General features: G+C 46.8%; 1 protein-coding gene across 1 annotated transcript in view; it reads left to right on the top strand.

Annotated features, from left to right (window-relative positions):
* Nucleotides 1-19,196, top strand: part of SYT12 (synaptotagmin 12) — an 87,515-nt gene extending 68,319 nt beyond the window's left edge. Inside the window, exons 5-8 of the mRNA XM_019519851.1 lie at nucleotides 12,443-12,658; nucleotides 13,798-13,918; nucleotides 14,830-14,963; nucleotides 18,863-19,196. Coding sequence (XP_019375396.1) covers nucleotides 12,443-12,658; nucleotides 13,798-13,918; nucleotides 14,830-14,963; nucleotides 18,863-19,036 — 645 coding nt within the window. The 3' untranslated portion in view covers nucleotides 19,037-19,196. The remainder of the gene's footprint in view (nucleotides 1-12,442; nucleotides 12,659-13,797; nucleotides 13,919-14,829; nucleotides 14,964-18,862) is intronic.
* The last annotated feature ends 1,821 nt before the right edge of the window (nucleotides 19,197-21,017 follow it).

The following is a 21,017-nucleotide window of genomic DNA, read 5'->3' as shown; positions in this document are numbered from 1 at the left end:
GGTAACCTGTTCCAGTGTTTTTCTACCCTCCTAGTGAGACAATTTTCCCTGATACCTAACCTAAACTTCCCTTGCTGCAACTTGAGACCTTTGTTCATTGTTCTGTCACCTGCCACCACTGAGAACAGTCTGGCTCCATCCTCTTTGCAACCACCTTCAGGTAGCTGAAGACTGCTATTAAATCCCCCCTCAGTCTTTTCTTCTCTAGATATATAATAACTCTATAGACTAAATATATATTTATAGTGGACTGCAAGCTAAATATGAGCCAACAGTGTGACAGTGTTGGGGGAAAAAAGACAAATAGCATACTGGCAAGTGTTAATATGAGCAAAAATTGCAGATGACCTTCCATGTTGACAAATGCAAGGTAATGCGCCAGGGGAAAAATAACCTCAACTATATGTATATGAAGCTAGGTTCTGAACTAGATGTTATGATTCAGGAAAGGGACCTTAGAGTCATTGTAGGCAGTAGTTCAAAAAACAGCTGAGTGTGGAGTGATGATCAAAAGTCAATGAAGTGTTCGGCATCATTGGGTACATCTACGCAAGATGCTTTACTGCCCAGTAGACCAATTTACTGTGCAGTAAGCATCACTGTCTACATGTGCAGATGCTTACTGCACCGTAAATTGGTCTACTCCACTGTTCATTTGCTACCTGCAAATCCAGGTAGCAAATGAACTGTGGAGTAGTTACTGCACAGTAATGCATGTGTGGATGGCCAGTTGGGAGCAAATTTGCTCCCAGTCAGCAGGGCAGCAGGGGGCAGGAGATTGCTGTCTGCGCCTGGAGCTGGCTGCTGCCGGGGTGGGCTCTGTTGGCAGAGTCTGGGCTGGGACAATGTCCCCTTGCCCCAGCAGCAGGCAGCTTCCAGCCCCTGCTCTGATTGTGGAGCTGGAGCCAGGAGCTCCCTGCATGGGGAGGGTTCCCTACCCAGCCTCTCCCCCATAGCTCTTTCCCAGCCCCATGCCCCAATTGCCTGACTGGGGCACAAGGCTGGGAAACAGCTGTGGAGGAGGAGTGCAGCCTGGAGCTGGCTGGGACCTGCCCCAGGCAGAGACAGGTCCTGGCCAACCACAGGGAAGCCCCGTTGGGCACAGAGCTTGTCCCCATGTGCATGGGTAGGTAGAGCTCTGCAACTGTAGTTCTCCTGCTCCATCCACATCAGGACCCCTCCCGAGGTGTACAGGGCCAGGAGATGGTTGTCTCCTGGCCCGGTGTTCCCTGCCAGACCCTGGGCTAGCACACAGAGGAGGCCTGGAGCTTTCCCTGAATGCTGCAGGGGGGCAGAACAGGGTGGGAGCAATCCTTTCCAGGCTGCTCCCATTGGAAGCAAATCTGCTCCCAAGAGGGAGCATATGTAGAAGTGCTCCCCAGAAGGTTTACTGCACAGTATTTTCACTGTGCAGTAAGCCTACTTCAAATTAATTGCATGTGTAGACATACCCACTAAAGAAGGGAACTGAAAACAAAATGGGAGAATATTATACCATTATACAAACCCATGGTGTGTCCGCATCTTAAATGCTGTGTGCAGGTCTGGCCTCCACATCTCAAAAAGGATGTAATATAATTTAAAAAGGTACAGAGAAGGGCAACCAAAATGATTGGGGCATGGAGCAGTTGCAATACTAGGAGAGACTAAAAAGGCTTTGACTCTTCAGTTTGGAAAGGAGAAGGCTGAGAGGGATTATGATAGAGGTCTATAAAATCATGAAGGGTGTGGATCAAGTGAACAGGAAGCTGTTGTTCATGAACAAGTCCCAGAATACTAGAACTAGGGGGAATCCACTGAAATTAGCAGGAGACAGGTTTAAAACTTACAAGAGAGTACTTTTTTTATGTAGCACATTAACTTGTGGAATTCATTGCTATAGGAAGTGCTAAAGACAGAGAGCATAGCCAGGTTCAAAAAAGAGACTAGACAAATTAATGGATGATCAATCTATTAATGGCTCTTGAATAGAATAGTTTGTGATGTTTCTGTTGGCATGTCTAAAATAATAATGGTGGATGCCAGGAAGGGCATTGAATAGGGGAGAGATCACTCTAGTATCTACCCCTTCCACTGCTGGAGACAGGATGCTTGGTGAGAGGGGCCATTGGTCTGACCCATTTATGTTCTTACATTTTTAACATTACTTGCAAGTTTCTAGGGGTGATTCTTTTGCACTGTTTGACACGGGTGAGGCCTTCTGCGGTGTATCTCATCCGGCTTTGGGCTCTGCACTTTAAGACGTGGACAAATTGGAATGAGTTCAAAGGAGAGCAGCAAAAATTATTAGACGTCTGGAGAACATGACATGAGAGTAATGACAGAAAAAACTGGGGCTATTTAGTCTACAGAACACTGATGGGGGAATTTGATAATAGTTTTTCAGTAGAAATAGGGTTTTTATAAAGAGGATGGCAGATAATTGTTCTCTGTAGCTGGAGGGGACAAGGCAAGAAGTAATGAGCTGAAATTGCACCAGGGGAGATTTAGGTTACATATTAAGAAGAACTTACTAACTTTGAGATTGGTAAAGTGCAGGAAAAGATTACCTAGAGAGTGTGTGGAATCTCTATCCCTGGGAATTTTTAAGAGCAGGATGTGATTCTCAACTATGGTGCTGGGGCACCCTGGGGTGCCCCCTGATCATTTGAAGAGTGCTCGTGATGTGAGGATAAGTGAGGTGTTAGGAGATAAGCAGATAAGCTCAGGCTTAGACTTGTCCCTGCCTGGATGATCCCCCATCTCTATTCCCAGGCCCCTCTTCAAGGAAGCAAGCACTGTAATCCATAAATTAGTTTTGAAACTGAGTTCCACTCAATGCACAATAGTTGTGGAAGCGTGCCTGGAGTCCAAAATGATTGAGAACCACTGGGTTAGACAAAACACTTGGCTGGGATGATTTTGTCAGGGATGCTCCGGCATTGAGCAGGTGGTTGAATGAGATCTGAGGGCCCTCCCACAATGTTTCTATGAAGCTGGAGTGGGAAGGACCAGTTCTGTAATACTGACAAGCCAGTACAAAAGTCCTTTCATTGTTTCTAAAAAACTTTCCTCATTGGTTTTCCAGCTTTGTTTTTCACCCTCAAGGTTTTCAGATGAATTCCCTTTTATCCACTCACTTATATCCAACCCACCCTGGTTGATTAGGGGGTCACACCTCTGTTTTCTCTTGGTTCAGTGGAGTTAGTAGGCTGGTGAGCCAGGAGGCCTGCTGCAACTCGGGTGTCTTGCTCATGCTAGGAATAACTCAGCTCTACTAGCTGTGTGCCTATGCTGAGTCTTTGCATCAGCATTCAGGCCACTGAAAACATCAGCAGTAGAGCTCAAATAGTTCCCATTTCTTAAGAGCTCTGCCTTCACCTCTCTCATTTCCTATCCCCTTTCTGAGTGGGAATGATGTGAGAATATGAGGCAGGAAGAGTGATGGCCCATAAGTCCTGACCTGTTTTTGTACCAGGTCTCTGCCAGGCTAGAAGTTCATCAAGCAATGACTCTTGTTGTGAACCATTTCACCTAGCTATTTAGCCCCAGTCATGTCTCTCAGCATATACCACAAAGCATCTAAGCCCTCAGCTGTAGGGGAAAACAGTCATATTTGCTGCTTTAACCTCTGCCTGTTGCTACATATAATTGAAATCACTGGAAGAAAGTGACTCTATTTCCAGAAATGGATGAAATGCAGTTCCTTGGCATGGCAGGGGAAGAGGGAGGGGGTGCTAGGCCAATGTACCTGGGACTTTTGATTTTAAATACATGAGCATATACAGCTTGAAATACTTGGGCTGTATCACTCAGAGGCTCATAAACCTCTCTGTGTAGATTAGCTTGTTGAGAGTGACAAAAACTGGTGTGGGGGCCCCGAAATTCTCAGCACGAGCAGGATAAAAAGTTGGGGGGCTGGCTGGGATGGCAGAGGCTGAGGCTGAGCCTGGCCAGCTCTGATAAGCGGCTAGGGGGGCAAAGTGGCAGCAGGGAAAAGGCCAGCTAGAAGCAAAGTGCATGTGAAAACAGGGAACCTTTTTTTTCGTTGTATTTTTCATTAATCTGAAATAACCAGGAAAAATTTGCAAGATTAGCACTGGGTTCTTGTTGAATCATTGCAAGAGGAATTCCATGGATTTCAGAGTGAACCCAAACGGCACCTGCTGGTGAAATTGTTGCAAAGAAGGGAAAATTCCATTTTCAGGCAAAAGTCAGATACCTGTTGAAAAATTAATACAATGAAAAAAAAATTCTCACGGAAGTAATTCAGGAGCTAACAATAAAACATGTCGGAGGCATTTTAAATGACCATGATAAAAAAACAAAAAACAAAAAACCTAAAGCAATAAAATCAGCTGACAACATGGATCTGCAGATGTGATTTAGCTAGCTTAATGGTGATTTTTGTCATGTGGACCCAGGAAAAGTGCAAGATGGACAGGAGCCCTTGTGTTATACTGAGTTCTGCTAAGCATTGATTTTTTTTTTTTTTTTTTTGTCAGTTCCTGTGCTGTCTTCTGGGCTGCAGCCCCTCTTCCACCTTCTCAGGAACCTCTTCTTAAGGACCTTCTAGTTTATGCACACCCCATTTGTAGCCCCACCAACTCCCAGGACCTTCTGGCCAGTCTCCTCCTGGCCCTAGCCAGACCGCCTATTTACCATACCAGGAAGGAGTTGCTGGCTGGCTGGGACCCAGGCAGCTGTGAGGCTGTCCTCCTTTCCCTTGCTTGTGCACATCTACCAACAGAGTTTCCCTGGGTGGCATCCAACAGCTCCTTAGATGCCTTTGAGGAGTGTGAGTGCTGGCCAGAGCTCTCTGCTCAATGCCCTCCCTTGGCCCCCTGGTTATTAACCTGAAACCTTCACTCCCATCCCTGCTTTGTTGTTTGCTCTCTCAAGGATTGTGTTGTTGTGCCCCAAGTGGCCTCCTCCTAGCTGCTGCAAGGAGCTTGTAGTTGCTGGTGGCCACATGCTCACGGTCACGGCACAACAAATAGGCCTGTGCTGTCTTCTACCCTGGAATATATAGATGTGTTTGGCTGCCAGTTCTCTGCAATAGCAGCATTTTGAGGAGTGGAAGCAATCAGCCAGCCACCCACCTTTTCTAGGTAAGGATCAGTGCCCATTGGTATAGTGGGCACAGCTTGGTATTCCCCACTCTGCATCCATTAGGAGCCAGTGGTCCTGAGCTGCACCTCCCTACCCATCCTGAGCTGCAGTTCCTGAATTCTGCCAGCCCAGCTCCTGCACAGTTCTGCCCACATGTCTCACGGCAGGCAGCTCACACTGCTAGTCCAGTCATTGGCCACAAGGTAGAAAATAGTCACCTGTGGGTTTACTCCCCAGTGCAGACTGAGGGTAAGCTCACCGGACTTAACTCTACTGGGCCACTAAGCCCCATTGGGCTGCTCCATTATTTCTGGGGAGGGAACTGCCAGGTGCCAAGTGTCACCTGATCTGTGTTGTACCTGTGCTGGGGCTTCTCAAGGTATGAGCAATCTCTGTGATCGCTTGTATGAGGCTAGATGAATGTGTCTGATCCTGTAAAAGTAGTGGTGGAGATCCAAGCTTTTAAAAACACAAATCAGCATTAACAAGATAACCCACTGTTTCTGGGCTGTTCCCACCGTGATAGAGGAAACTCTCTCTGCTTGTGTTTATTAGAGGATAACCAATATTAGTATATCTTGCTTAAAAATACCAACGGGAAATACTACTTCTAAAATGTTTCAGCCTCTCCAGTGGGCTGTTTAATGGAAATTACACTGCACATGAGCAGCCTGAAATACAGGGTTCTGAATCTAGTGCTATGGCATCAAGCTAGCTGCAATAAAAAGGGCCTGTGATGGGAGACCATAGCAGTTCCTTGGCCTATTGAGCTTGCAAGGGTTTCCCCCTAAACCTGCACACTCTCTCAGTGTTAGAAGAAGAAATGAGGCAAACCAGGGAAAAGACAAAGAGGGAGTAAGTAGCAGTCCATCTCTCTACCACCAGATGGCCAGTGGGTGACTGCAATGTGCAACAAGGGATCCAAACCTGGAGCACACGCACTGGGCCACATCCTGATCTCTGTGCAAGGGACACGATTTGATGTCCTAGATGGTCTCTTTGCTTTTGTGTCTCCATGTTCCTGTGGTACTAGTCCACAGTGATTTTGCTGAAGTCCTTGGCATTTTACTCCCACACCCCAGCATAAATGAAAACAGAATCCAGTCTAATTTGCTTGCTCCTTTTGATCTTTGGCTATGGACAGACTTAACTTTTAACAATTTCAAGGGAGAAAGAATTTGTTACTGGTCCTTTCCTTCCTCCTCACCCCATCACCTACCACATATCAGGAATTATGATGTAGCTGTGATGTTTGGATGATCCTGTAGCTATGCAAGGGAGCTAAATTGCTATACCTTTACCTCTGAATGGAGCAGGATCAAAGTCAAAATGCTATTGCTACTTTTATTAGTGTCTGCCTGCTCCAGTGGTAACACAGTTCCCTCATAACAGCTGATGCCAGGATTATTCAATGCCAGATATAATTGCTACCCTTTTGATGCCCAGGAAGTAATTACAAGCCCAGACTGATTCCCTGCTCCTGTTTGGTACTAATGATAATGAGAGGTGACCCTCGATGAGTACACGAGTGCTTCGCTTCTCTCTGGGGATCAGGCCATGTTCAAATGATGTACGGATATTATTCACATTGCTAGCACTTGAGTTAGAGAAGCAAATGTTTTGTCTGTGTGAATCAGCCGCTACAGAGAGACTTAACACTTGGTTGGCCAGTAGTTATCAGCTATTGGCTTGTCAAAGCAGCATGGCAGGGCCCCGGAAGTCAAGGGGTGTTTTGCAGGGTCTCAAAAGAGGAGTGCGGACTAGAGGGGAAAGCAGAGGTTGGAGATAGGACCTCATAAATTTGGCATTTTCATGCTGAGATGCAGTGTGACTGGATTAGTCAGGTGTGCTGTACTGAAGACCTGCATCCTATTCCCACCCTTGCCTAATATGGCCTTGTAAAGCTTTGTCAAACTGGGTTGTAAAATGGAGAGCTGGCCCTTGACTGCCTTTCTCAGTTATGACTGTAAGGTCTTGCTCTGTTTACAGCCATGTAAACAGTGCTCATTAGTAATGAAACCAGGGCTCTCTGAACACCTCTCACTGCATGCTAGAGACCAAGAACTTGAGATGGACACTGGGGGGGTTCCTCAAAGCCGCTTCACAATCTTGTTTCCAAGATAGGCTCATCCATAGCAGGCAGGGAAAGGTGGGAGGCATGCTTGAGGGCAGCACTCCCATGAGCACTGAATGGTATCAATGTGCCCAAGAGGCACCGAGCTCCTTGCCCAGTGTCCTGTCCCTGAGGTGACACAGCATTTGCAGAACAATCCATCTGATTTCTGGCACCAGCAGCCCCATTTAGCTGAAATGCAGAACATCTTTCTGAAGCTGTAGTCAGTGTGCTAGAGGCAATATCTTTTATTAGACCAACTAGACAGTTGCACACAAAAAAAAAAAATCTCTCTTTGCAAGCTTTTGGGTGCACACCCTTCCTCAAGCATAGGAGAATGCAGAAATTGCAACATTTCTCGCTGAAAATTCATATTGTACAGGAGAACTGGAGGGTGGTGTCATTTCTCCTGGTTGGAAAAGTTCATTTTATTCAAATTGGGCTCAGATCAAAGTTGAAGCTGTCTGTTTACCTCAAAAGTGTCTGATGGCAAGCAGGATGTTGAATTATGCTCTTTTCTTGTTAAGATGTTTCATATTTCACAAGGTATGACCTTGGTGATGGAAAGGTTCTCCTGGGCAAGGAATTTCTGAAGCTGCTGCGCTTTGAGAGCTTTTCTGTTCACTGGTGCACTGTCGGCTCTGCTGCTGGTTACCTAGCCTTACAGAGGCACACACTCCTGCACCGTTCAGCTGTTTTTTGCAGTCCTTGCCTCTCTTAAGTGAAAGCTGATAGAACTGACATCTGGGCTCAGATAAATACATCCCCAGCTGCAGAGGAAGAGGGAGGTGGGGGTGGGGATCTCCTCTAGTGGACATAGTTACAGCACTCTCCCTGAGGAATGGCATGCCAGCCTTCCCCTGGCTTTGAACTGCAAGCTTTCTCATTTATTTTGCAAGCCTCCCACGCACGCTGGGAGTAGGGGAAAGCATGGGGGGGGAGGGGCTGGTTTATAGCTTCATGTTCTCAAAGGCATCACTTTCTCGATCCAGTCTGGACACTTCCTCAGCGCAGCCACTGCAGTGCATATCTTGTCCCAGACATTAGAACCAGGTTAGAATTGGAGCGGAATGTTGGAACTGGGTCGGAATGTCGGACACAAAATCCTGCTTTCCCATTGGTTACAGGACTGGCCTTTAATTTCTCTGAAGCGTCGGCAATTTTGGTGATGCAGAGTGCTTGAGATTCCACAGCCCCAAAAAGTGGAGGAGTTTTCTCTTGGCCTTAGTTGCAGTCCACTTGTGATGAGGATCCATGTCTGAGCCCTGCTTTCTCCAGTTGGAAGATGGCCAGCACAAGGCCCTAATTCTGGCCCCACTTACAGCACTGTGAAATAAGAAGTCACCTTCTCAGCTCAGTAGAGGGAAAATTCAGTGTGAGACTCAGCACTGGGCCTTTTATCATCATCATTAGGCCTGTTACACAGAGAGAAAAGAGCCTCAAAGCTCTCTATAATGTCTCTATAATGGTTTCTGAGCCAGGCATCTTTTGGAGGGCAGCGATCACTTCGCCTCAGGCTGTCAGCTCCCCAAGCTGGCCATTTGCTGGCAAAAGCTGCCTGACTTGGAGGCTGTTTTTGCTTAAGTAGCTGAATAGTAAAGCCAGTTTAGAGCCTTTTGGAGCAAGCAGGCAGAGAACGCTCTAATCGGGAAACTGTGCCCAGAGCACTGCTCAGAGGGAGGAGCTGTTCCAATTGAATGCACTTGACCCTGAGTGCAAGCACGCCTAGAACCTGCCTGGTGCGGGTCAGGGATTCCCTCCCCAGGCCTAAATAGCAGAAGGCTGGTAAGAAGAGGGAAGTGGTTTCCTGCAGGCACACAGGAACCTGTCCTTTACATTATCAGTAGATCCATGTCTGGGCAATTATAAAATAAGCTTCATAGGGAGATCCAGCACAAAGGGGACTCCCCAGAGACTGGGACAGCTTGGAGGTGGGGGGGCAGATCCACAGCTGGTATACACCAGCATAGCCCCCACCCCCCCATGCTGTATGCAGGGGAGCTGGGCTGGTGTGCCCCAGGCATGAATTGTGCTGCCCACTTGTTCCTCTTGCTTTGCTTCTTTTTGATTCTTTTGCTTCTGAATGAATGGCGGGCCATTGCAGTCCACATGGGCTTAGGGACAGACATTACACAGAAACCAGTTTAAATGATTAGAAACTGGTTTAAATCTGTAACAGACCAGATGTTCAGTGCACATAAACCATTTTGAAAATGGCAGAAATAGGTTTGAGATAAACCTGGCTGAATGCAGTGTCAGACTTAACTGATTTGGGTCAAACAGGTTTATGCAATGTCTGTCCCAGACCCCTTCCTGCTTTAAGTTAAATCAGAGTCCCCCAGCATCATGGCATGCTCTCCAGGCTGGGCAGGGCTCTCTGCTTCAAAAAACTGGGCTGGCCCCACCCCTCTGCTGCCTGGCTGCAGCTCCGGCAAGAGACTGCAGGTGCCTGGCTTCCTCCTGCTCCCCAACTCCCTCTCACCACTCCCTGCTGAAGCAGGGATTCCCCGCTCCACTCTGCCTTACACGAACACCTCACAACATTAGCTAGCAGACAGGACAGTGTCAGCATAGGGCTTTTTGGAGCTAATCAACAGGTAGCTGGTAATGTCCCTCCATTCCTTCCTTGGAAAAAAAGTTGTTTAAGAGCTTGAACTAATGAGAGAAGTTTTGTTTTCTTAATGGGCTGATAAACAGCGAGTCAGGGGTGATAAACACTGTGTTATCAACTCCCTGCTGGGCTGCTAGGTGGGAGGAAACCCTTCCCTAATCAGAAGTCCTGCCCAGGCCTGGCCATACCCCCCCACCCCATTCAGCACAATCAAAAGGAAGGGAGGACTGCTCTAGCGCCCCCCCACCCCCAGCTTCTAGCCTGAGCCACTGCAGGCATGGTCCTGCATTTCTGGAATGAAAAGGGAATGTCTCTCCACCTCCAAATCGATTCAAGCTTTGCAGGTTAGACTAACCTCCAAAGATTGAATCAATTCAGGCTCAGGTTTTTTGAATATCTGTCCCTAGCCATAGACACCAATGCTGCAATGCACAGGCTGGTTATGGCCCATCTTCTGAGGAGCTAAGAAGCTTTGCCCTTGGTCACAAAGCTGCTATTTCCACATCTGGTTCCCTGACTGCCACACAAAAAGTATGCAACCAGAATTCACCTGCCTATCTCTGAAAGGCAGCCACCTCTAGGGTAGACAGTGGCAGGTGACTCTGAGCCAATAGTAATACTCACCACCAAGCAAAGGCTGGTTGGGAACTACCTGGGATGTATTAGGAACAGCAAATCCTGCATTTGTGCAGGGGATTGGCACCCCAATATGATATGACCTAGGTTTCTTATATTTCCCTGTGCACATGTACACATATGCATGCACCATAAGCTTCCCTTCTTTCCCTTCTGCCCATTCCATGGGCTCTGGGACATATGCACAGAGTCTGGTTATGATCACGTGCTGACTTCAGTGGGAATGGAAAGAGCTCATTGCCTTTCAAGGTGAGGCCCTAATAGCTCAGCCCACCCTTCCCCTCCACCTTGGCTGTGCTGTCACATGCAAAGGGAACTCAAGCTTTGTGACTTTGCAGGACTAAACACTTGCATCTCACTACACTGGCTCTTTAAATCCCATTATGCTCCTCCCATCCCTGCTACCTGAACAGCACTCCTTCATACCACACCTAGCTGCTTTCTCTTAATGTGCTTCAGAGGGTTCATCTATAACATGCATACACACACACACCCACCCCGCTGGTATAAACACCTGCAATCTATGCTGTACATTACCCTCCACTCCCCATTGTGGTGGGCATGAGTAGAGATTGCTCAGCATCCCCAGACTTCTCTGCATCATCAATTCTTTGCTGCAATGTTTCCTTTAGCCCAAAGTTGATAAACCTGTACAGCTACACAGATACAAATCAAGTGTGGTTTTGGTCCTGAGTCCAGTACTGTTCAAAAGCTTCATTGATGATTTGGAGGATGGAACTGACTACACACTTACTAAATTTGCAGATAACCCAGCTAGGTGGGGTCACAGACAAGTTAAAGGGCAGAAATTGATACAAAATGAGCTGGATTAATTGAGGAAAAAATGGTCCGATATCACTTGGGTGTGCCATCCATATATGAGGCACAAGAAGTAAGTCTTCCTCTCTATTCAGCACACTTGAGGCCTCACCTGGAGTTCTGTGTCCAGTTTTAGGCACTGCACTTTAAGATGTGGACAAATTGGCAAGAGTCCAGAGGAAAACAGCAAAATTGATTAGAGGTCTGGAAAATGTGACACATGAAGAATGATTGGAAGAACTAAGACTGTTTAGGCTAGAGATGACAAAACTAAGAGCAGATGTGAAAGCAGTCTTCAGTACAAAAAGGGTGACTGTAAAGAGGATGGTGATCAATTGTTCCCAGTGTCCTCAGGAGACAAGACAAGAAATAACACTCATAAATTGCAACAAAAGAGATTCAGGTTGGATATTAGAAAGAATTTTCCAGGCATGTGCATGGGTAAGCATTAAAAAAACTACCTACAGAGGATTTGGAGTCTCCATCACTGGGAGTTTTTAAGACCAGGTTAAACAGATGCTTGTCTGGGATGGGTTAGTCAGGGATGCTCCTGCCTTGAGTATAGGGCAGGACTAGATGATCTGTCAAGGTCCCTTCCAGCTCTGTTTTTCTGTGATATACTAACCAGAAAGTTCCCTCTCATTGCAATAGCAGTGGCATTGGTAATGCCCTCATTGTCTTTGTTTCTAGCTGTGGCATTTTGTAGGTTGTTTTGTGTATCAGTTTTTATTTCTTGTTGGCAATGATGGTCTGAGGTGGCAATTTTGGGGAGTCCTTTGTTTTTAAAAAAGGGCATGTATCTGATGCTTGTCCTGATAGTGCTGGTGGGCGCAGCTATCACTAAACAGCCTGTTTGGAAACTTGGCCCTGATTCTTTATCTTGAGCAGGGTAGCCTTGCTCAGTGTTGTGCATCAAAACCTTCCTGATCCAGAAAATGGCATGAAGGTTTGCCTGCCTGTACCCAAGAAGAATAAAAAGTTAGGTCTCCCTTAGTGGATTTGAACCTATGGCTCTGGCAAATCTACCCTGACACTTAGCCCTACAATGCTGCTGGCCTCTTACATCTGAAGGGAGAATCTTTGAGCCCTTCTCCCATCCCCCAATAATTCGTCTCCATGGCATGTTCTTGTTCTTGGAGCCATAACCTTGAACTTGGCCTTTCTCTTGGCAGATTCAGAGGAGTGCCTATTCTGTCTTCTTTGATGAGAAGTTCTCGATTCCCTTGGACCCATCTGCACTGGAGGAAAACAGCTTGAGGTTTTCTGTCTTTGGCATTGATGAGGATGAGAGGAACATCAGCACTGGGGTAGCAGAGCTAAAGCTGTCGGACCTGGACCTGGCCATCCGGCCATTCAATGCCTGGTTGTACCTGCAGGACATGAACAAGGTGAGGTCTCATTCTGGGGTTAATGGGATTCACTGAAAATGAGAGAAGATGGGTCACCACTGGTTCAGTACTCACTGCATCAGATTTGTGCAGAGCTGGGTTAAGTGTGTCATCCCCAGACCCCCTTCACAACCAGGATATGATGTACCATGAAGGTTTTCATCTGTGCCATTTGGTTTGAACACTGGAGCTGAGACTGCAGCAAAAGAGCTTGGCATTCAGCTGAGAACCCAAGTATTGTCACCCCAGACCAGGCTATCAGGCCATTATGCCATGCTGTGAAGGAAGGTCCTTGCCAGCCCATCTGGGTGGGCAGGGGAGTCCTCCCTCTGCTCTCCAGACAATCAGCTGGCTCTCTGAAGCAGGATCTCTGCTTCCCCCATTGTTATCTCAGCTTTCCCAAAATGTTCCTACTGTAGACAGACCTGAGTACCACACAGTTGATGTCCAGACCCAAGAGTTCAAGGTGTTTGGATTTGGGACTTTGGATCAGGGTTTGCTCAGGTTTTTGGATGAATTCTTGCCCCTTTAAATGCAGTGGTGGTGTTTACCTCCAAGACTTCTCCAGTCTGAGGGTGAAGTAGCATGTCCCCATCAGGGACAGGCAGATCTGTGGCTGGTATAAGACTGAGCAGCAATGTCAATGCTTCCTAGTGAGAATCCAGCTCTCGCTGCCATTTGGCTTCCTCTCATGACCCTCAGGCAGAGCTGGGGGCAGGTGGTCAAGGCTTCTGTCTGGTTCTGTTGCCATTCACAATAGCTGGACATCACGCACAGGGACTTTACATGATGAACATGGATGTCTCTCTGTGTAGCACCCATCAGCCTCACAGGGAATTTATCCTGTGAGGTATGAAGTGCCATTGTCTCCATCTGTAAGAACCTAGCATGCAGAGGCCAAGAGACTTGCCTAAGGCCATACAAAGAGTCTATAGTAGAGCAGAGATGTGAACATTAGTCTCCAGCGTCCCTGGGCTAGTGTACTTAGCTGCAGACCATCCTTCCTTTTGACAGCAAAACCACCAGAGGCCTCTGCCCTCATACTGGTGAAGCCTTTCCTGCTTCTTACTCTTTCCCATGATTGAAACTTGGGGGGCAGTATTGCTCTCACATGATGAATGATGTATTGTGTCCTGCAGACAGTGGACTCGGTGGGAGAAATCCTGCTTTCTCTGAGTTACCTGCCCACAGCAGAGCGGCTGACTGTGGTTGTGGTCAAAGCCAAAAATCTCGTGTGGACTAATGGCAAAGTGACTGCAGGTGAGTGCAACAAAGAGCCACTTCTGACTGAGACTCAGGGTTGTTTGCTCTTCCCCCTAGAAGCATGGTCAGGGGAAGGCTGCAGGCTGGTTGGGCTGCTTACCTGGGCCATGTCTCAGGAGCATTAGAGCATAGGGCAGGGGTAGGCAATTATTTCGGGCAGTGGGCCGCTTACAGAGTTTTAACAAGCCATCGAGGGCTGCATGACAGGCAGCCAGGGGCCAGATCAATATTAATTTTCTAAGTTTTTTAGGGGCCCCATGGGCCGGATAGAATGGCCTGGCGGGCCACATCCAGCCTGTGGGCCACATTTTGCCCACCCCTGGCATAGGGCATTGTCATGAGTCTGGACAGTACAACCAACCCAAAGTTAAACCACACTGAGATCTTCCTCACATCCTCTTCCTGGGATGTCCTGCCACTGCCAGCAGTAGTAGTGGTTATCTCCTATTTACAGTAGCATCAGGAATACTGAGAGATTGTCAGTGAAAGTCAATGTATTGGTCACCCAGTGGGCAGTATCACTCACAACCACAGTTTCTTTGCAGCCTTATTAGCATCGTGGTGGGGAGGAGGGATCCTGTGGTTCCATGAGGATGGCTTGTTCTGCATTCATGTGTAAGGAGTTTATTTGGGTACTTCTCATGTCTGCTAATAGATTATATAGTCACACATATTATGGTGGCACGTACTAGGCTCAGTTATATGGCCCATCATCCCAAATGTGCTAGGTGCTTTGCAAACACAGAACAGCATGATTCTCCCTGCTCTAAAGACTTAACATGCACATTTCCATTCTCTTCACCTTGACTGGGAGACTTCAACGAGAGACTGCTTTTTGCATTGGTCTCTGCTTACCAGTGGAGGGCAGTTGGCTAACAGTGGTTCTTTGCTCCTCTTTGTCCAAACAGATCCTTTTGTCAAAGTGTACTTGCTTCAGGATGGGAGGAAGATCAGCAAGAAGAAGACGGCAGCGAAGAGAGATGACACAAACCCGGTGTTCAATGAGGCCATGATTTTCTCAGTGCCAGCCATTGTCCTGCAGGTGAGCCTCCCTAGGACTTGGCAGGCAAAGGCTTAATAGAAGCCCTTACACCAGAAATGTTTACACAGCTGATGAGACCAGCCTAACACCCAGCTTTGGGTCTACCAGGTAGAATGCAGTAAAGGATCATTGCCAAGGACTACACAAGGAGACTCCATCAAAGGCACCCAAAGTCCAGACTAGAGACAGAGCTGTGAATCTTCAGTCTATCTCAGCCCTGCTAACAGTTACAGCTCCTCTGAAATCTCCCTGAGTTTACAAGCATTCTTGATGGGGAAGAGACCTTGGCTGGAGTTCCCTCAAGCTTATCAGAAACATTCAAATTAAGTCCTGTAGCTGGGGCAGGGTATATCTAACTAGAATCATTTTGTGGCCTGGAAGGAGAATGTAATTTTCTTTGCTCCTCAGTAATCCAGAGGCTCCTGTGGTCGCAGCTAATAAACCTGCCTTGAAGGAAACCCCTTCTAAGGACAGATAACAAAGGGGGAAGCAAGGAAGAGCTTACTGACAAGCAGCAGTGCCCTGTTTCTGCCATCTTGAGCAGGAATGACTGGGGACAGGAACAGGTGGATAAGGAGCAGAGAGATAAATGTATCTCAACAATGCCAGGAAAGGCAGCAAGCAGTGGGTAAATGGAGATGGGGAAGCTAGGTCTATCACCTAAGAACGTGATAGAATGGAGGAAGCATTGCCAAGACTTTCAGGGCATGGCCAGATGAGTGCCCACATGCAGGGTGTGTATTTGTTACAGCAAAAATATTTGGGCCACTGGTTTTTGCTGAGGCACAGGCCCCTGCATGTGGGGTCTGGTGTGGGGCAAAATGCCCCGCTTTGGGAAAATGACTGCCTCCTCCCAGCTTCTGATGTGCTGGAGGAGCTGAAGGACAGCTAAAGGAGGGGAAAACACTCTGGCCAGCAGCCAGTGTCTCCCTGGCCTTTGTGGGGAAAAAAAAACTAATTTCAGAAAAAATGGTTTAAGGTTTCTTCCCCCCACCCCTACCCCCTTCCCTTTTGGTTAAAGGCAAAACTGCAAAGCTTTATTCTGATTGCAGGGAAGGGCAACCCCCCTCATTTGCTCACTTTTCCTCTTCCTTTTCCTCTGAGTGAATGGTTCAAGTAGTATTGGTTTTTTGCTACCAACATTATTTGTTTAAAAAGCACAAAAACAGCAAAGGAGCACCCCAAATGTAACAGGGAATTTCAAACAGAATGAAAAATGTGTTTTCTTTTCTTTGAAATACAATAGTGTAATAATCATATAGTTTCATTAAACAGCCAAAACACATTTCCCACTGGCTTCTGAGCTGCTAAACAGAAAGTAACCTGGCCTGGGATCAGAGCCATAAGCTTCAGTTCCAGGCTTAACCTGCCCCAGATCTCACAACCCAGGCCTCTTCATTCAGACACAGCCCTAATAATGAGACCTCCAAAGAGGAGTACTGCATGGATTATTGTGAGAGCACCTCACTAGTGTCAGCAGGAGGTGGAATCACTCACTGGATCAAGCCCCAGGTGCTGATAGGTCCTGAGACCCTATTGCCCTCAGTAACATCTATTGGGACTTTGGACCACTCAGCTGCTCTCAGAAACCTGGCCTAGCGGTGAGCAGTCCTAGCTCTGAAGGAATCATTCTAGGAAAAATAATCTAAGAAGCTTCCTGAGTAGGGGTTTTAGACTCACCTGGGGCCCTGGGCTGGATAATGACCATGAGGCTCCTCGTGGGCCAGATCCAGCCCAGAGCATATGGGTGGCTGCCATGGCAGATCCAGAGGCAGTGAGGGGTCAGGGAGCAGATGTCTGGTGGCAGGAGGGATCTGGCAGTGGCAGGTCTGGAGGCAGCAAGGGATCCAGGGTAAGAGTGCTCATAGTAGTGGGGGTCCAGCAGTGGCATTAGTGATTCAGGGATAGGGGACTTCTTGCCCCTGCTAAACCAGCAGCTGTGGGAGTCAGGGGGCATAGTGGGGGACTTGGGGTGGCCAAGGTGGTGGGCCAAGTTCCTTGCTGATGGCCCTGGCCATTGGGGCCAAAGGGCCCCACATTCTGTGGCAGACCACACCTCCCAACTTCCAGTATCCCAGCAGCTGGAAAGAGAGGCTTCACATGCCATGTGTTTGACTCCCCTGCCCCAGAGTATCGTTGCCCTGCAGTAAACTGCTCACCATGGTGCTAGCAGTGTTGCCATCCATTGTACTGGTGTGTGTCCTGCTGGAACTCCCTTCCCAGACATCCAGATGAACAGAAGCATGCTGGTTGCTTGCCAGTGCTCTCTAAGTAGGAAGAAGAACTTGGACTGCTCCTCTTTTGCCGTAAAGGGAGTGTGCTTTCTCTCCAACCCTCCTCACCCAGGGTTTCATCTGAAGTGCAGTGGAGTCATAGTGGAGGTTCCTAATGATTTCAACAGACTCTGGTCAAGGCATCTCGTGAGTAGGTCCCCAGCCATTCCCCACAGCTGCCTGGGATGTGAGGGGATGCTCTGTGGTCTCCTCTCCACAATGTAATTATTACTTTAAAATTGCACAGGGCCCTAATGAAAAGCAGGGCTAGGCTGCCACCTTAACTAAGGACTTCCCCTGCTTTGTGTGTGGTCACACAAGGTGTTGGTAGCATGATCAGCTCAGACTTGAGATTCAATATCAGTGTGTCTTGGGCTGATGCTTGCATTATGCTCTCTAGTACTGATTACTCATAATATCTTGTACGCAGTAAGCAAGAAATCCTTCTTTCCCTTAGTATTAAAGAGTGATTGTTCTGTAATGAGTGATTCTATTGCCTTCAGCAGTTCTGCTCCCTGTGTGTGTCCAGGATGGTATTTCCTGATGTGAGCAGGTAGAATAAGTCTTTACTTCTTTTTATACTGAGTGGACCTGCTCGTGGGAGATTCTGATCTTTCCTCTGCAATGCTGGCACAATGGTTAACTGTACTTCCTCCTCAGCCACACCTGGGCAAATGGCACTGGGGCCAGTGTCACTAAAAGCTGAGCTGGGGAGCTCTTTGGCACATGGGTTGTCTTTTTCTTCCATGTCTGCTCATCTCCTGACACAATGGAGTCCTGACCCCTGCCTGGAAATCTCCAGGCACCAATATACTACAGACAGCAGCAAATAACTCACATGCTGGGAGCTGTCAAATGGTGGCAGAAGGTGTGATAAAGCAAATGTTCATGCTGACTATCTCTTATGCCTTCATGTCAGCTTCTTTCTAGCAGCATGCCTACCTCCTGTCCTGCCTCTGCACGGGGTTACACTAATACAAACCATACCCTGCAAGTTCAGTCACCAACAGTTCTGTTCTCTAGCATAAATATAGATTGATATTTCGCAGGTGTGTCTACGCCACTTCCCTGGGACTCTTGAAGTTGCTACCTAAGACGATGGCCCCATGTGTCAGCTCCTGTTCCACATGTACCACTTTCATGATCTCTGCCCTTAGCATGCTTCAGAGTGATAGCACATGGTGGTGGGGTCACCACCACCCCATCAAAAACAAGATGGAGTGGGTGGGTGCATCTGTGGTTGTTGGTGGCATTCTCAAGAGTGCTGTGAAAGCAGGGTAGATGTATCTGGATGGACTTTATGTACAGGATTATGTATATTAAACAGAAGGGAGAGAAGAGTGGCACGTTCAAGACTAACTGGTTCAGAGAGACATAAGCTTTCATAAGCAACAGCTTACTTCAAACATGTGACAAAGTAGGCTTTTGCCTACATATGATTTTTTTCCTGTGGATTGACCATTGTACTTAAGTTGCAGACTTCTTGGGACAGAGCCCATCTTCCTGTTGGGTTTTTGTACTGCATGCACCAAAGTGGCATCATGGTCATTCAGAGAGACACTGAAGTGCAACCCCCATACATAATAATGCAACAGATTGTCATTAATGTTTTCTTTGTCCCTCCAGGACTTATCTCTCCGAGTGACAGTGGCAGAGTGTTGCGAAGATGGGAGAGCTGAAAATGTTGGCCATGTCATCATTGGCCCATCAGCCAGTGGCATGGGTATCACACACTGGAATCAAATGTTGGCCACCTTAAGGAAACCAGTGTCCATGTGGCATCCAGTACGAAGAAACTAAGGACGCGCTGACCCTCTTGCAAGTATTTTGCATGGTGCCTAAACTCTCTTCCTGTAAATAAATATTGTTGGTGAATGGACTGTGAAAATCAAGACAGAAATTATTTTTCCAAATGTTACTCTTCACGAGTTCCATTTAGTAAAAAGGAGGAGCAGCAACAGCAGAAGATGTTGATTCTTTGAATTGGATTCTGCAAGCCTTGGAAAAGCTTCAGTGGACTGAGATGTGAGAGAAGAAGTAACTCCGTTGTGATTATGTACAGAAATAGCTTTTGGACAAACACCTCCCTCCTAACATTACCATGGCAGGGATGCAAGTTTCAGATCCCACCAGCCCCAATTGTTAATGATATTATTTTCCAGTGGATGTTACACAGTTAAGCATGGTCTGTCCACTGACATTAGTAGGTCAAGGGGTAAATTTGTGATCTTGTGCCCAAACTAAACAGTTCAGGTTTGCCACAAAGTTCCCAGGAGAAATTTTACCATGAAGATTTTCACCAAGTCAGGCTGGAATTTAACCATCACGTATTTTGGCTGCAGGGAAATTTAGCTACTGAGGCATTTAATATTGTGCAGGCCTGGCAATCAAACTCTTTCTAAGATGGCTTCTTGGATTGCTCCTCACTGAAAATCTTTAGTTTAAGGAGAGTGAAGGTCTCCGTAAGGACTGGGTCCTTGTCACCCCATGCAGGTTCCTAGATATTCTAAACTAAAATCAATTAGATGAGAGCAAACCATGGCATTTGAAACACAGGAGCAAAAAAATACATCCCATTTCAGACAAAACTGAGAGTTCCCTTAGGAAGCATTCATATCGTACTTTTCTGAGTTAATGAACAACCATCCTCTCCAAGGCTTGATTTGACAGGGTGATGTAAAGCACCACAGGTTCTCACACAAGTTAAGGAAAGATAAGAGTCTTCAACACCACACTGGAGGCTCTGTAAGATGCTGGTTCTGCCTTGTTGATTTTTGGGGTGTTCACCGGCATTGCCTGAAATTCTTCAGATTTCAGGGGAAAATGTCATCTGCATTTATTGCGCAAAGATTTGGGGGACATTTGATAAAATGCTGGTGTCTTTTATTTTTCTCTTGATTTTGAATAATGGAAGAACAGGATGAAATGTTTGAATTTTAAGTCTCAAATCCCAACCCCCTCCCACCCACTAGAATCCACCCAGGAAATATGTCTGCAGAATTTGTGACTTTTTTTTAAAACTCTTCTGTTTTTTCAACCAATTTAGGGGCTCAGGTTATGACACACTGGCCCTGATTTCCAAAGCTCAGTTGAGATTTTAGGTGCTCAGCATATCTTAACTTGGGTACCCTGTAGTGTAGGCCTCAGTTTTTACTCAGTTCCCTCACCGAGGAGTCAAGTCCATGTAGGTCAGGCTTACCACATATTAGTAGGGATCTCAGTAAATCATGCCAAAAGTGCCCCTAATGTTTTTCATTTTGTTGCTTACTGTCCCCTCCCCCCCCCGGCCAAGCTGTTTGCTGCTGATCATCAGGGAAGCAAAAACTGGCATGTTTAAAATCTCCATTAATTGGGTGAGGGAGGGGCAAATGGTGAAATGAAAGACATTAAAGGACTTGCTGCAGGGGCCACTTCCAGCATGATTTATGGAGACTCCTACATATTAGTTAAGCCCAAGCAAAACTTGATCATTCTTCCTAGTCCACTTAAGCTTCTAAGTGAAGAACGCAGAGTATAGCCAGCTCTCATGACTTCATCATGAGCCTCTGCACTTCCAGTGTTTTTAAAGCCCTATTTCTTGGAGTCATGATATCACTGGATAATCTTCACTGTCATTTTTTAAAAAACTTTTCTTTCTATCCCTCATGATACCGCAAAAAAAATCTCAGAACTTTAACACCTAGAGGCACAAACACAAGACAAATATAAAGACCCCCCCAATGCATTTTTTTAAAAAGATCACGAAGAGTTCTTATGCCTTTTTTTTTTTTTTTTTTTTTTT

Source organism: Gavialis gangeticus, unplaced genomic scaffold (assembly GCF_001723915.1).
Source record: "Gavialis gangeticus isolate Ggan-Ray unplaced genomic scaffold, GavGan_comp1, whole genome shotgun sequence".
Taxonomy (NCBI): Eukaryota; Metazoa; Chordata; order Crocodylia; family Gavialidae; genus Gavialis; species Gavialis gangeticus.
The sequence above is the reverse complement of the archived record's forward strand: the minus strand, read 5'-3'. Positions and strand labels throughout refer to the sequence as shown.